Source organism: Sprattus sprattus (genome assembly GCF_963457725.1).
Source record: "Sprattus sprattus genome assembly, chromosome: 11".
Classification (NCBI taxonomy): Eukaryota; Metazoa; Chordata; class Actinopteri; order Clupeiformes; family Clupeidae; genus Sprattus; species Sprattus sprattus.
In genome coordinates this window covers 4,297,956-4,310,638 of record NC_137909.1, presented here as the reverse complement: position 1 = coordinate 4,310,638, position 12,683 = coordinate 4,297,956, and the positions used below count along the sequence as shown (strand labels likewise).

Genomic DNA, 12,683 nt, shown 5'->3' with positions numbered 1-12,683 from the left:
TAACTGAACATGAATGGGGTTAAAAGTTGGAAAATACAATGTTTTGAACTATAGGTCGCAAATGAGTATGACATGCTTTGCTTCCGTGTAAAAAAAACCTGCTGTGCTCCTAAATTTCTTTGTGTGCTCCTACATTTTTTCATTTAGGAGCACATGTGCTCCTTGGGAAAAACCTTAGCGTAGAGCCCTGATACCTATTATCTGGCTTAATCCACTTGCATGCTGATCAGTGTGGTGCAGTGGTGTATAATTGTACAACGTGGGTAGACAGACTCTGCAGAGATTTCCTGTGTTATTTAATCTGAGACTCACCCAGACAAGTTGTAAGCTGTTGTATCACGTTAGCCTGACTAAAATGTGTCACAATGATTTATAGATGTGACTTCTGACCTGAGCACTGGCTGAGGCAAACCTGTTGTCTAATAGGAAATGATGTCTAGGTTTGGAGAAGACAACCACATTCTCATCATTTGATACCAGGTAGACAAGTAGCAGTGTTCCTCAATATACCTGAAAGGTTAAAGGAAAGTGAAAAACATTGGCGACTGCTCAGGGCCTTGGGGTTTTAGGCTCCTCTTAAGGCTAATGATGGAACCACTGGGAAGTATGGGGTTTGGAAGGAACATCACACACTGTGTGTGTGTGTGTGTGTGTGTGTGTGTGTGTGTGTGTGTGTGTGCATGCGTGTGTGTGTGTGTGTGTGTGTGTGTGTGTGTGTGTTTGGGCAGGGTAGGTTCAATCAGTGGGGGAAAAATTGAGTGGTTTAGCAAGACCATTCACTGCATGTCACGGTCCTCATGGCAACTGGGTGATTAGCAGGAATGGGCGGGCGAGGTTAAGCCAATGAGGGTTTGGGCAAGAGCCCAGAGAGGAGAGAGGGGTGGGAGGATATACCTGCAGGGGGAATGGCAGTGATGAACTCTTCCCAGAAGTGTCCTCTCTCTTTCTTTCCCTCTCTCTCTCCTTTCCTGTCACTGAGTCATGGCAACAGAACACTCTCAAGGTTTCACTCCCACATGAAAGTGATGGAAAATGAAAAGGAGTGGAATAGTACTGTAAAAAGTTGTCACATTTTGTTTTCTTGTTGGTCTAGTTTCTTAGCCTTGGCAACATTGCTTCATTGGTATGTGGAATGCACTTGACTTGCCCATTTCCCTGCAATGATATCACCTCATTTTTTTTATCAGAAAATACATGTAAGTTATAGGAATTGAAAAACAAACTATTCAAACGAACTTAAGGGTAATCAGTTCTGTATGTCCCATACACTACTTGAGCATCCATGTGTTGTGAAGTTGGATTGATAGTTTGCTTGCAAATCATTCTGGGAAAGACATTCAGAATGAGTGCACTGCCATTTCCCATTTCCTGGCTTGGCTTCTTTCCCCCTGAGAGATTTCCACCTCAGCTTGGCATTCTGCTGCTTATAGATGATTTTACCAGCCACAGCCACAAGCTGAGCCCTGAGACAAAATTAAAGTGTTTTTTTTTGGTTTGAGGTGTTTATGCCTAGCAGTTTTGAAACAATAGCTTGTTTTGACTTTTGCAAGAGACCAGATGAAGCCATGACGGCAAAGACAGTCCAAGTTGTGAAGAAGAGTGAACCTCTACAGTGATGCGACATTAGGTCAAAGCAGTGGTGGTCATGGGAAAAACTGAGAAAGCCCCTGCTCCACTACTTGGAAGATAGAGCAAAGCTAAACATGCAGGCCATTACCAATGACTTTTAAGAACTTTTTCAGCCTTCCAGGAACCGTCCTTTTAAAGAGGGGGAGGGGGGGGGAGGGGTTCAGCTTCCTGAGCTGTCAATCAAAGCACTTTCCCTTCAGAAGAAAACCACAACATACCTCTGCCCAAAGCCTAGACTCCAATCACGCTTTACAGATTATGCTTTTTAAAGCCCTTGCCTCAAAGCACCCTGTGACAAGGGGAACACAAATACAGCAAAGACCTGACCAGCTTCTTTGTTTGTGTTTGTGCCTAGTATGTTGTATGGGAAAACCTTGGAAACAAACCTCTCCTGCGTGTGTGTGTGTGTGTGTGTGTGTTGGGTGGGGGCTGTCTGCCCACTGTGGGCCACTCCCTCTAAGTCCCCCCACCTCATTATCAGGCCCTGCGATGTACCAATGGGAATGGGCCTGCCTTCTGCAGTAGCCCCAGTCTATGGGGATAAAAAGCATTCCAGTGTCAGGCTCTGTTGAAATAACAAGGGGAGGGCAGGGGAGGGGGGTGCTGTCGTAGAAACAATCATCCGAGAGGTCTTCCCCACGCTAACCCACTGGCTCACCCCATCCGGGTGAGTAACAATGCGGACTGAGGGTGTACAACTTACTCCCCCCACCTCCACCCCTCAATCAGGACCGCCGCTCCCTGTGCCCCGATCGCTCCTGAATACACATTCCTGCATATATATGTGGGCCTGGTTCAGCTTTGATTCACTAAACCATTTCAAGGACATGGCTGTGTGCTTTTGCATTAGGGACAGTCAGTGAAGTAATCGCATGGGATCAAATTACAATATGAATAATTCTGGTTGTATTATTATTTTATAATCTAGATGGTTTAGTCTGTTCAGCTGGATTTAGCTTGTATTCCCATTTTCTGCTGTGAAACAGAACCAAAGCTCCTCTCAGCACTTGGCCCCCGATCAATGCCTCTTAACCACACTGGCCCAGCTCGCCATCCAAATTGAGAGATTTTTTCCCTCCTCTGTTTTATATTTTCTGAACCACAAAAATGATGGATTGAATCTTAAACTTAGAAATGACACATCAGTGTAAAAGCCTGTGGAGAGGCTGAAACGCACGCACACCCCATCCCCACCTCCCTTCAGAGGGTCTGACTCCACAGTTCAATTGAAATGAGACTCACACACACTCACAAATGTTTAGGTAGCCACAGTTTTTTGCCTAGTCAGATTTAATCCCCCAAATGCGGGGCTTCCTATAGGACACGGCTGCGCCATGCAATCCTGGGATTTCAAGGGTTTTAGGGTCTTTGTCAGGGCAGCTGGGGTGTGACAGAGAGATTTGGTGATATAATGAGGAGGGCATTTCACGGCAAGGTGCTTGGTGCATTTGTTGGAATGTGTGTCGCTGTGTGTGGGAGAGCATAGAAAAGTAGGAATAAACTGTTCAGACACAATCACTGTCTTTTCACTGGCGACCAAAGTACAAATGGACCACTGATCATATAGATTGTTTATGTGTATGACATTTTTGTCATCCATAAAGTCACTGAGTCTACTGATATCATATTTGTGTACCAGTGGCCTTGCATAAAGAGTATAATTGGAGGTGCCAGAAACCACAATATATTAGCCCAATTTTATGACACTTTTGAGTCTGAAGGCTTCTCCTTAAACCTTAAAGATCTATTCTGGAAAAATCTTGACTCCAGCAGGGATAAAGGAAGTAACTCCTTGTCATTGATACCATCACTTGAATGACTCAAAGTGTGCCATGTGTTTTTTTTTTGTGTGCTCCACCTTAAGGTATGGCCTTTGATTGTGAAAGCTTCACACACTCTTGGGCACATAGAGGATGTGTGCATATGAACACGTGCGTGCGTGCGTGTGTGTGTGTGTGTGTGTGTTCTCTGTGTCCACTGGCCTCACAGCAGCCTGCTGCTTAGCCTCCCAGATGTGACTGGTCCCCCTGCAGAAGGCTGCTACAGACTGCCATGGCCTACAGACAATATTCCAGATGTGTGTTCTCTCTTTCAAGGAGAGGACTCACAGCGTTTCTTTCCCTCTCTACCAATCAATGCCTCTCTCGTCATCTTATTTTTTCTCTCTATCTTTCAATCCTGTCCTCCTTTGTCTTGAATAACCAATGAACAACATGTACCATGTGTTAACACAAGAGTTATTTGAGGGTTAATTGGCTGTGATCATTTTAATGCTATCTGGTAAAGGGCAGGAATGTAATAATAGATGGTCCTTGTTGCCATTGTTCTCAAGTGTGTCACAAGGTTGTAGGCCATAATCTTTTCCAGTCCTTCGGAACGTCTTTTGCTGATTGTCAAGTGTTTGCCTTCATTTAGCTCCATTTGTCAGCACCTGTGCTTTGTAGGTAGCCACATAGTCATCTGTAGTCAATACGCTTCAGTGAGGTAATGATATGACTTAATGATGTGTTATGATTTATATGGGTAACACTAGATCCACGATCATTTCTCTGGGACAGTAAGCATCTGACAAATGTCATGGACATCAATATTTACAACCCATCACAACCTGGCATCCCTACTTTATCTCAATGTATTAACTTTGTTTGGGAAGAGCTTAACAATGACATCATGACATTCTCCATAATTCCCCAGTCATACGCTGATGTACTGAACTGGCTAATCAATGATCACCTTGTTCTTATGTTTACAGTATGCACACCTTATTGCAGTTTTCTTTAATATTTATGGAAACAGTTTTAAGTAAAAAATCTAGTTCTGTACCTAGTGCCATATTTCTGGAAATAATAGTCATGGAAGTATTTCTGCTGCAGTGTTGTGTTCCCGTTGGTCTTTGTCCTTGTGTGTGTTCTTGTGCTCTAATAAGTGTTTGTGTGTTGGTTTAGGGAGGATGCACGTGTCCTTGGCGGAGGCACTGGAGGTGCGGGGAGGCCCACTGGAGGAGGAGGAAGTGTGGGCACTGCTCAGCCAGAGCGCTGAGAGTCTGCAGGAGCTGCTGAGGAGAGGTGAGGAGCGTGGCACAGCCTCTCTCATCGCTTCCAAAGGCAACCATACAGTTTGATTGCAGCAGGATTTATGTATTGTTTTGTGTGCAAGGGAGCTTTAAGATTTCAGACAGGTAGAGCTTTACTTTTCTTTGCTCTAGATCCAAAGCAGGAGATGGAATGTTTTTGGAACGCCAAGTGAATCTTAATAGATTTCAGTCTTTGAGGAATGCTGGCCTGGCAGGTCTTTACAGAAAGCCTGTGCTCAGTACAAGATATATCATCTTAACTTGGTGTTACACTAAATTTATAAATATAATTGTATACATACAATATATACAATATACTGACAACCAAACAGTTTCTATTATTGTGCTTGTGGGTTAGAGACCCAACATATTGTAGCTTTTGGTTACTGGCTCTGATGGCGTATGACATTTTGGGGAAAGAATGATCATTTTTATTGACATTTTGATAATCTAACACATTTTAAGCATGCAGGTTAAAAATATTGCACAGTCATGCAATGTAATAATCAGTATGCCATGTTACAGACTAGTAAAACTACTGTGTCTAGCTTACCCCACTTTCGAAGGGATTGGCTTCTTAAGGAGCTTGCATGCTTGGTATGTACAGTGTTGCTGGTCTGCTATGAATACAACTCACTGCCCAACACCGAGCGACAGATGCTAGCACACATGGGTTTTAGCCTCCTTAATAGCATGCCAGCCTCCCACAGCTGAGGTTGCGAGTTCAAATCCGGTGCCGGACTGTGCTTGTCTACACAGCACAGGTATTGGTGCTGTGACCCAGATTGGGAGTGAAATGGAAGCCAGTGGGTGCAGTGCTGTGCAGTGAGTTAACCTTACTTCACAACTCTTTAAGAGATGAGTACATAACTCTCCCCAACACCTCAAGGACCCATGGGTATTAGCCTCCTTGTTTCTTTGTCCTCTACCATGTATTTAGAAAGCGCCTGTGAAACTAGCTTCTTCAGTAATCTCAATGTCTATGTTTGCTCGCTAGAAACAAAACATTGTGTTGTGTTGAGTTGTTGGACACCTAGGATAACTGCTCTTCTCACACAGTCATCCAGACAGTCTATAGTGCTCTATCAATGAAGCCAAGCAATTTCCAATGGAAAACAAACTTAGTATTTGCCTGCAAAAAGAATATTTTAATGTGGCATGGGCCTCACTCAAGCTGTTCTTTTCTGAATTACCTCAACCAATCTTTCGCATCCCAGTTCAGTGGTCCATTCATTTAAAACCACATCTGTTTAGTTCATGTTTGTGACCCGAAAGCTTTAGGAACTCGTGTGTTTTTTTGTGAAGTCATTTTTCAGAGTGTGCTCACTGTTTTTGGCATTAGAGGAAACGGAACAGACAAAAATCGTCATAGTGTCATGAGCCCTAATACCAAACTCTACCATAAACAAACACTATTTAAGAAAAGTCTTGCAAACCACAGTCATGTGCCTCGGTGGATAGCACGATTACCTCAGATACAGAAGTTAATGTGGAAACACTGGCCGCTTGCTTGTTCGTTCTCTGAGCACTTCCATATGATGGCTTGGTATGTACTGTGTGGCAAGGTCTATAGCTGTAAACAGTATAAATGCACTAGTCCGACCATATGGTGAGTGATTAATATGATTAGGGCTACAGCTAGTGATTCTTTTCTTGTTTCTTAATGTATTGACTGTTAATCTGTTTCTTCAAACAATTTCAATCAATCTAATGCTTTTAGTGAAGGATTTGTGTATTTTTTGCCAATGGAAGTTATAAGCACTGTACCTGGTGCAATATAAATGTGAATGTTAATGATGTAGGTGCCATATTATAGTCATCAACAGGGCTAAAATATATATGTATTTAATCTTTTCCCCCATTGAAGTCAGTGCTTGTTTTTTGAGGCACCGTTATCCTCAGTTTCCAGCTGTGTTATTGGAAAACTGTCTGAGGCATCAGCTCAGCAAACGACAGCGTTATTGTACACAGATTAATAAGGCAACGGATACTTCTGCTGTTATGTTAAATTGGAGTGTCATGAAGACATATTTGACCCAAAAGTTCTGCCATCAACAGAAATTCATTACAAATGGGAACTTGAGAAGTTTTCCACTCTGGTGGATTGCAGCAGTCTTATTATGATTTAAATCACTGGTAGTGTGCCGATCTCTCCAACAATGTTCAGAAATAGGCACACCCTCTCATGCTGATGTGGATAGATCTTTTCCAAAAATAATGACAATCAGCCATCTTCAAGGAAACTGGTGCGGTCAGACTGACTCAGCCCAGCAGAGCCTTGGGTTCCGTGGAACACATCAAAGGCCTGATTCTTTGGAGACTCTGCGCCCTATTTCTCACACTGATAAGGCTGTTCACGCGTGTGTAGAGTGTGTGTGTGTGTAGAGTGTCTGATTGGTAGTGTCTGTGTCTGTGTCTATTTGTCTTTATCTGTGTGCGTGTGTGTGTGTGTCTGTCTTTGTTCTATTTTTCTATATCTGTGTGTGTGTGTGTGTGTGTGTGTCAATGTCTGTGTGTGTGTGTGTGTGTGTGTGTCAATGTCTGTGTGTGTGGCTGTGTGATGAGGGAAAGGGGGATCCATGTGTACGGACCAGACAATGGCAGCTTTATTGTCCTCAGCCTAGCCTCTCTTAGAGGGTTCAGTCAGCTGGCACCCTGGGCTTGAGTGTCTGCCAAACCCATCTTGACCTCAGATCATCCATCTGCACGCAGTGTACAGCTCCTCTGGAGGAAGGCTGTTCTGAGATCATCCATCTGCACGCAGTGTACAGCTCCTCTGGAGGAAGGCTGTTCTGAGATCATCCATCTGCACGCAGTGTACAGCTCCTCTGGAGGAAGGCTGTTCTGTTCTGAGTCGGCTCCCAGGGTCAATAGCCCATTGAGTCACTGCAGAAGCTGGTTGTGTGGCAGTGTGGGACAATCCTCTGGGTTTTCATGCATGGGAGCTTGGGCGTGGTGCCCCTGCAGTGTACCTATATCAGAGCTGCCCCCAGTACCCCCCCCCCCCCCCCCCCCCCCTACACACCCCCGTAGCGGTTTGGGGTAATTAAAAGCCTACCCTCCAGCGCTGCGGCGAATTCCCACTGGCATGTGTCATAATTCAGGGTGTCACTCCCCTAATCCCTTTGGCCTCGTTTGTATTGTTGTATTCAGCCCCTATCTGCAAGTGGCTTTGGTATAGAGTCCTTTAGTGAGAAAATGCTAGTTAAGTCAAGGGATCCTTTACTGAACATAAAGTGCTCAAAGGATTTGTTGTGTACTTGGGGCATGCTCTCATGATGTAATCAACTCCACAACTAGATTAGAATTCAGTGCCTGAGATCTCTGACACATTTATTTATTTATTCCAAACTGTGCTATCTTGCTGTTTTGGTCAATTCATCTGCGGGTGAGGGCATGAAACTTTGGTCTGTTAAAGTAGAAGTAGTAGTAAACTCGCTCTCAGAAATTGTTCTTTTGTGTTATCACGCTCATTCTGGAGATGTGTGATGTCCTTCTGATCGTTGCACAGACTGTATTGGTAATGTGTTGAAACCAGATCTTGTCAGGTGATTGTGATGTCTACCTACCATGTGTCGAAGCCAAATTTACACAGATCAGACGCAAATGTCTGTGTCCGCATATTCGTTTTATGACATGGATTCTTCAACCATAGTTTCATTATCACGAGTAGCACCAGTTATGTCCACATTATCGCAACATTACTATGCCAGACTTGCTGACATCCCTCCTTGTTTTTGATGGCTCACAGTTTGTGATGGTTTCTATTTTTAGATCAGAGCTCCCTAATTCCCCATCTGGACTTGGAGGGAGGGGAGGGGAGGGGGGTTTATGTCTTCCAGAGTTTACATCATGTTTGGACTTCATCTGATGTTTTTGAAGAGACAACTATCTTCCCTATGGCTGTGTTGTGCCATCTCCTTCTCACGGCCAGAACATTTGGAAACGCTAGTTCATGCCCCAAACCCCCCCATCCCCCATTCATGCCCCCTACCCCTCCACCCCCCTTCATACTTCCCCCCCCCCCCGGATTAGGAAGTGTGACATCATCAGGTGATGCTGACACAACATTGGGTGTTAACAGCACTGCCAGTTGCCAACAAGAGCCAGTGCACTCAATCAGAACATTCAGAGGGACTCCTCTCCAAGCCGAGTACATTCACTGCTACGTGTTCACAATGCAGTCCTACCACAGTCACAAGTACGCCACAGGAAAGCACTATTTACTTTGGGAATTCCACCCGCCGTAGATGTATTTCTTTCTTCTTTTCCCCATGACTCCCTTTTTTCTTGTCCTCTTGGAGTAAAGTTTGAAGGAAAGAAGAAGGCACCTTTCTTGACCAAAGCCTTCCTCTGCATTATTTTTTATAGGAGGTTAACTGACTTTTAAGTAGGGAGGTTTTCCAGGGAAGGCACTTGTTTGATTTGAAATGCAACTGTCTCTATTTTTGATGTGTTCTGTTCTGGGACAAAGAACCAGTTGTCTTCCTTTGCCTCAATGAGGCTTCTCAGGGTAAAGGCCTATTCAAGATACTTTTCATAGCTGTAGTCAAATCCTTCCATAATGCTAAGAACATATCTTTTGCTCTGTATGTTAACTTTTAAATACGCTTCAGGACAGTTGTATTTAATTAGCAGACAGTTTTTTCCTTTATTCTGTCTTGAGAGATGACACTGCTCTACAGATACAGTATGTCATAGGAATAGTCATGGATTCCAGAATAGAAGGTCTATGACATAAAACCTTGAACCTTTTGGATCTGTGTGCTGATCATCAAACAAGAATGGTGCACCTTCACAGTAAACCCCTATCTCTTGATTACCTAGTATACCAGACTCTTGCTTAGACTGCAAGAAGCTAATCCAAGGCCCTTATCAGCAGAAGTATGACAGCAACTCCACATATGAATAGTTGTGGGTAATGAAACCACAACAGTAGTGTAGTCCGTGTATATGTCCTTTTTGCCCGTGCACTTACTCACGTTTAGCTCTCTCAGTCCCTCCATTGTGGGTCATGTTTGCTTTAAGCAGGTTTCTAAGCTTGAGGGCTGTTCTCGTGGCAGATGGTGTTTCTCCATCATCACTGAGTGAACAGGGCAGAGGCTTGACTGGGCACTCTGGCATTCAGTGTTGTCCAGAGGGACGTCATGCGCCATTCATATAGCTTATCCTAATAAGCCGCTCATCATTGACCTCTGTGCTGAGCTAGTGTTTGTTTTCTTTTTTTGTATTTGTGATGATTGATCTGGATTTGCCCTCCTCCCCCACAGATCCCTCTGCACTGGGCTTCATCATCTCCCCCTGGTCCCTGCTGCTCATGCCCTCCGGAAACATCTCCTTCACTGACGAGAACGTGACTCAGCAGGACCTCAGGGCCTTCACAGCACCGGAGGTCCTCGCAGGACTCAACTTATCCTCAGTGTCTGACATTGAGAAGGTACAGCTCTGTCATCCTTGGGTCTCTCACTGTTGCTTTTGCATTATACTAATATATGTGCCATGTGCAACATTGTCTCAATACATCTTACGCAATGAATTGTTATCTGCCATTACCAAGAATCGTTAAGGAATGAGGGCTATGGCAGTAGTGTTGTTCAGAAAGCTGCCCTGTGCTCTCATCAGGCTCAGCGTGTTCTGCTGCTGCTGTGGTTCTGCAGTCGTGGTCGAGTGTGGCTGTAGCGTTCAGGGCCGTGAATGAGGCTCTGTTCTCTCCAAAAAAGAGGAGGCATTTTTTGCATTCTTTGGCAAACCTAGAGTTATTCTTTCCCCGAGCCTGTCCAGGCTGAGGGAGAGCAGGAGAGGAGAGCTGATCGCTTTCAGGGAAAACAGCAGAGCTGTGAAGCAGGGCAGGAAAATGGAAAAATGTTTTGGTGTGTTGTGTTTCAGGTGAAGGCCCACACATACATGCACATTTACCACACCTGGGCACAGGCAAACACACAAGCACACTAGGATGAGAAAGAGTTCCCTTTCACCTTGGACTCATTAAAGAAGGAGGGGATCATGGGCTCAGCATGCAGCTCTATGTTTCTGACAGGGTTTTTACAAGTGTCACTCATTCATTTACGAAAGAGGTCAATTATTTCGTGTGTGTGTGTGTGTGTGTGTGTGTGTGTGTGTGTGTGTGTGTGTCTGTCCGTCCTTCCTTTTAATCATCGATGGAAGCCAAAATCCAAAAACAGCACAATGGTTTACAGCACCAATCATTTGGTTCTCTATTTATTTCATTTGCACAGATGCACATGTACTCCCTTGGTATGACCCTGTTCTGGGGAGCTGACTACGAGATTCCTCAGTCTCAGGTAAGTCCACCTGAGGCCCGTCACCAAACCCAGTCCATTTATCACTCAGCTGGTTTGTATGGCTGTGGCCCACAGGAATGCAACAGAGTGACTAACTCATGTGGGTCTGCATTGTTCTTAGTTTGGCTTCATTGTCTCGTCTCAGCTGTACTTGGCAAGCGTCTAATTATAGGTTTCTGTTCTCCAATCCAACTGAAAGAAGGTGTCATCGGTTTGGGCTTGTAAATAAGCACCAAAATAGAATCCCTTTCAATTACACGTCTTCCCCCCCTTTCATTACTCTTCGTACTTTGCTTTTAGTGTGAGTCTCGGTTTTGCATAGTTGAGTGTCCTGTCTTATCGGGCCAGACGTTTAGGACAGCAGATAGAAGTCCATGTGTCACCCACTTCAGTTAGTTAGTTATGAATACACACTGACGTGAGGAACATGAACCCTGTCCCAGACTGCTTATCTCCCTCCCAGGCTGGCCTGTAAGGCTATGCTAATGAGGCTGTTGTATCTGGGTGCTTATGCTGCGTCTTCACACTCAGTGGTTCCCACTGGTCTGAGATATGCTTGTGGTGGTAGCTGGTGGAAAAGGGCCAGCATTACTTGCAGGCACAAAAATGGTCCGCTACATGAGACCAACAACAAATACATGTGACATTTATTTTCATACGTCTGACGATATTTAGATTTATTGAATATTGCTATTCATTGAACATAATATAAAGGTCTGGTATTAAGCAGACTCTTTTATCCAAAGTGATCCTGATGTGGCTGGTAGGCAAACCTTGGTCAGCCACTATAAGTGTATAAAGGGAAAGAATGTCAAATTCTCTGTGCATAGAATCGTGTAGGATCGTGTTGTTTCTGTGGGTGTTAATGGAAGAGAATGCACTTATTGCACATGTAAATATGTGTTAATAGAAGAGTATACCCTTACTGCACGTGTAAATATGTGTTCATGGAAGAGTATGCCCTTATTGCACGTGTAAATATGTGTTCATGAAGAGTATGTCCTTACTGCACGTGTTAATATGTGTTCATGGAAGAGTATGCACTTATTGCACGTGTAAATATGTGTTGTTGTGTTTTTCCGTCTTTCAGCCCATGAAGCTGGGGGAGCGTCTGAACACCCTGCTGCTGAGCATGTGCGAGGACTCGACGCTGACGCGCATGTCTGTGCGCACCACGCAGGACGCCTGCAGTGCACATATCCGCAGCTCCAGTGCAGAGCCCTCTTTCTCTTATGTCCGCAGGCTGGTGCGCCTGGTGCTGGGCAGCCTCTCTCAGGTAGCCCCCCCACCACCTCATCCCCCACCCCCCGTCTGCACTGACAGCAGAGATGCCATATGCCTCACAGATGAGCATACACGGGCTGCAATAAAACAGGTCTTACAAACCAGTTAGGCTAGCTCTCCATACACAGATCAAGACTGATTGATTTGAAGTGAGATACAGTAACTTCTGAAATAAAATGAAGGAATTGGATACACCTCAGCATAAACTCTTTGCTGTTTGTAAAAACCATAGTTTAATTATTAATGAAAACAATATATTGCAAGAAATGTAATTGAATGAAGCCACTGATAAGAGTCAAAAAATGTAACCCAAACCAAAATCCCAAAGCCTGTATGTAGTCCTTACCTTGGTCTCCTGTTTCCCCCTGTGTCATGCTGCCCTTGGGTTGATTGGT

The 12,683-nt window shown here is 44.4% G+C and overlaps 1 protein-coding gene across 1 annotated transcript in view; it reads left to right on the top strand.

Moving 5' to 3' along the window:
* The window catches only part of ptpn13 (protein tyrosine phosphatase non-receptor type 13), a 56,745-nt gene that overhangs the window by 4,449 nt on the left and 39,613 nt on the right, over window positions 1-12,683 (top strand). Inside the window, exons 2-5 of the mRNA XM_080847051.1 lie at window positions 4,575-4,694; window positions 9,973-10,139; window positions 10,939-11,004; window positions 12,095-12,280. Of these exons, the coding sequence (XP_080703177.1) occupies window positions 4,580-4,694; window positions 9,973-10,139; window positions 10,939-11,004; window positions 12,095-12,280 (534 nt within the window). The 5' untranslated portion in view covers window positions 4,575-4,579. The remainder of the gene's footprint in view (window positions 1-4,574; window positions 4,695-9,972; window positions 10,140-10,938; window positions 11,005-12,094; window positions 12,281-12,683) is intronic.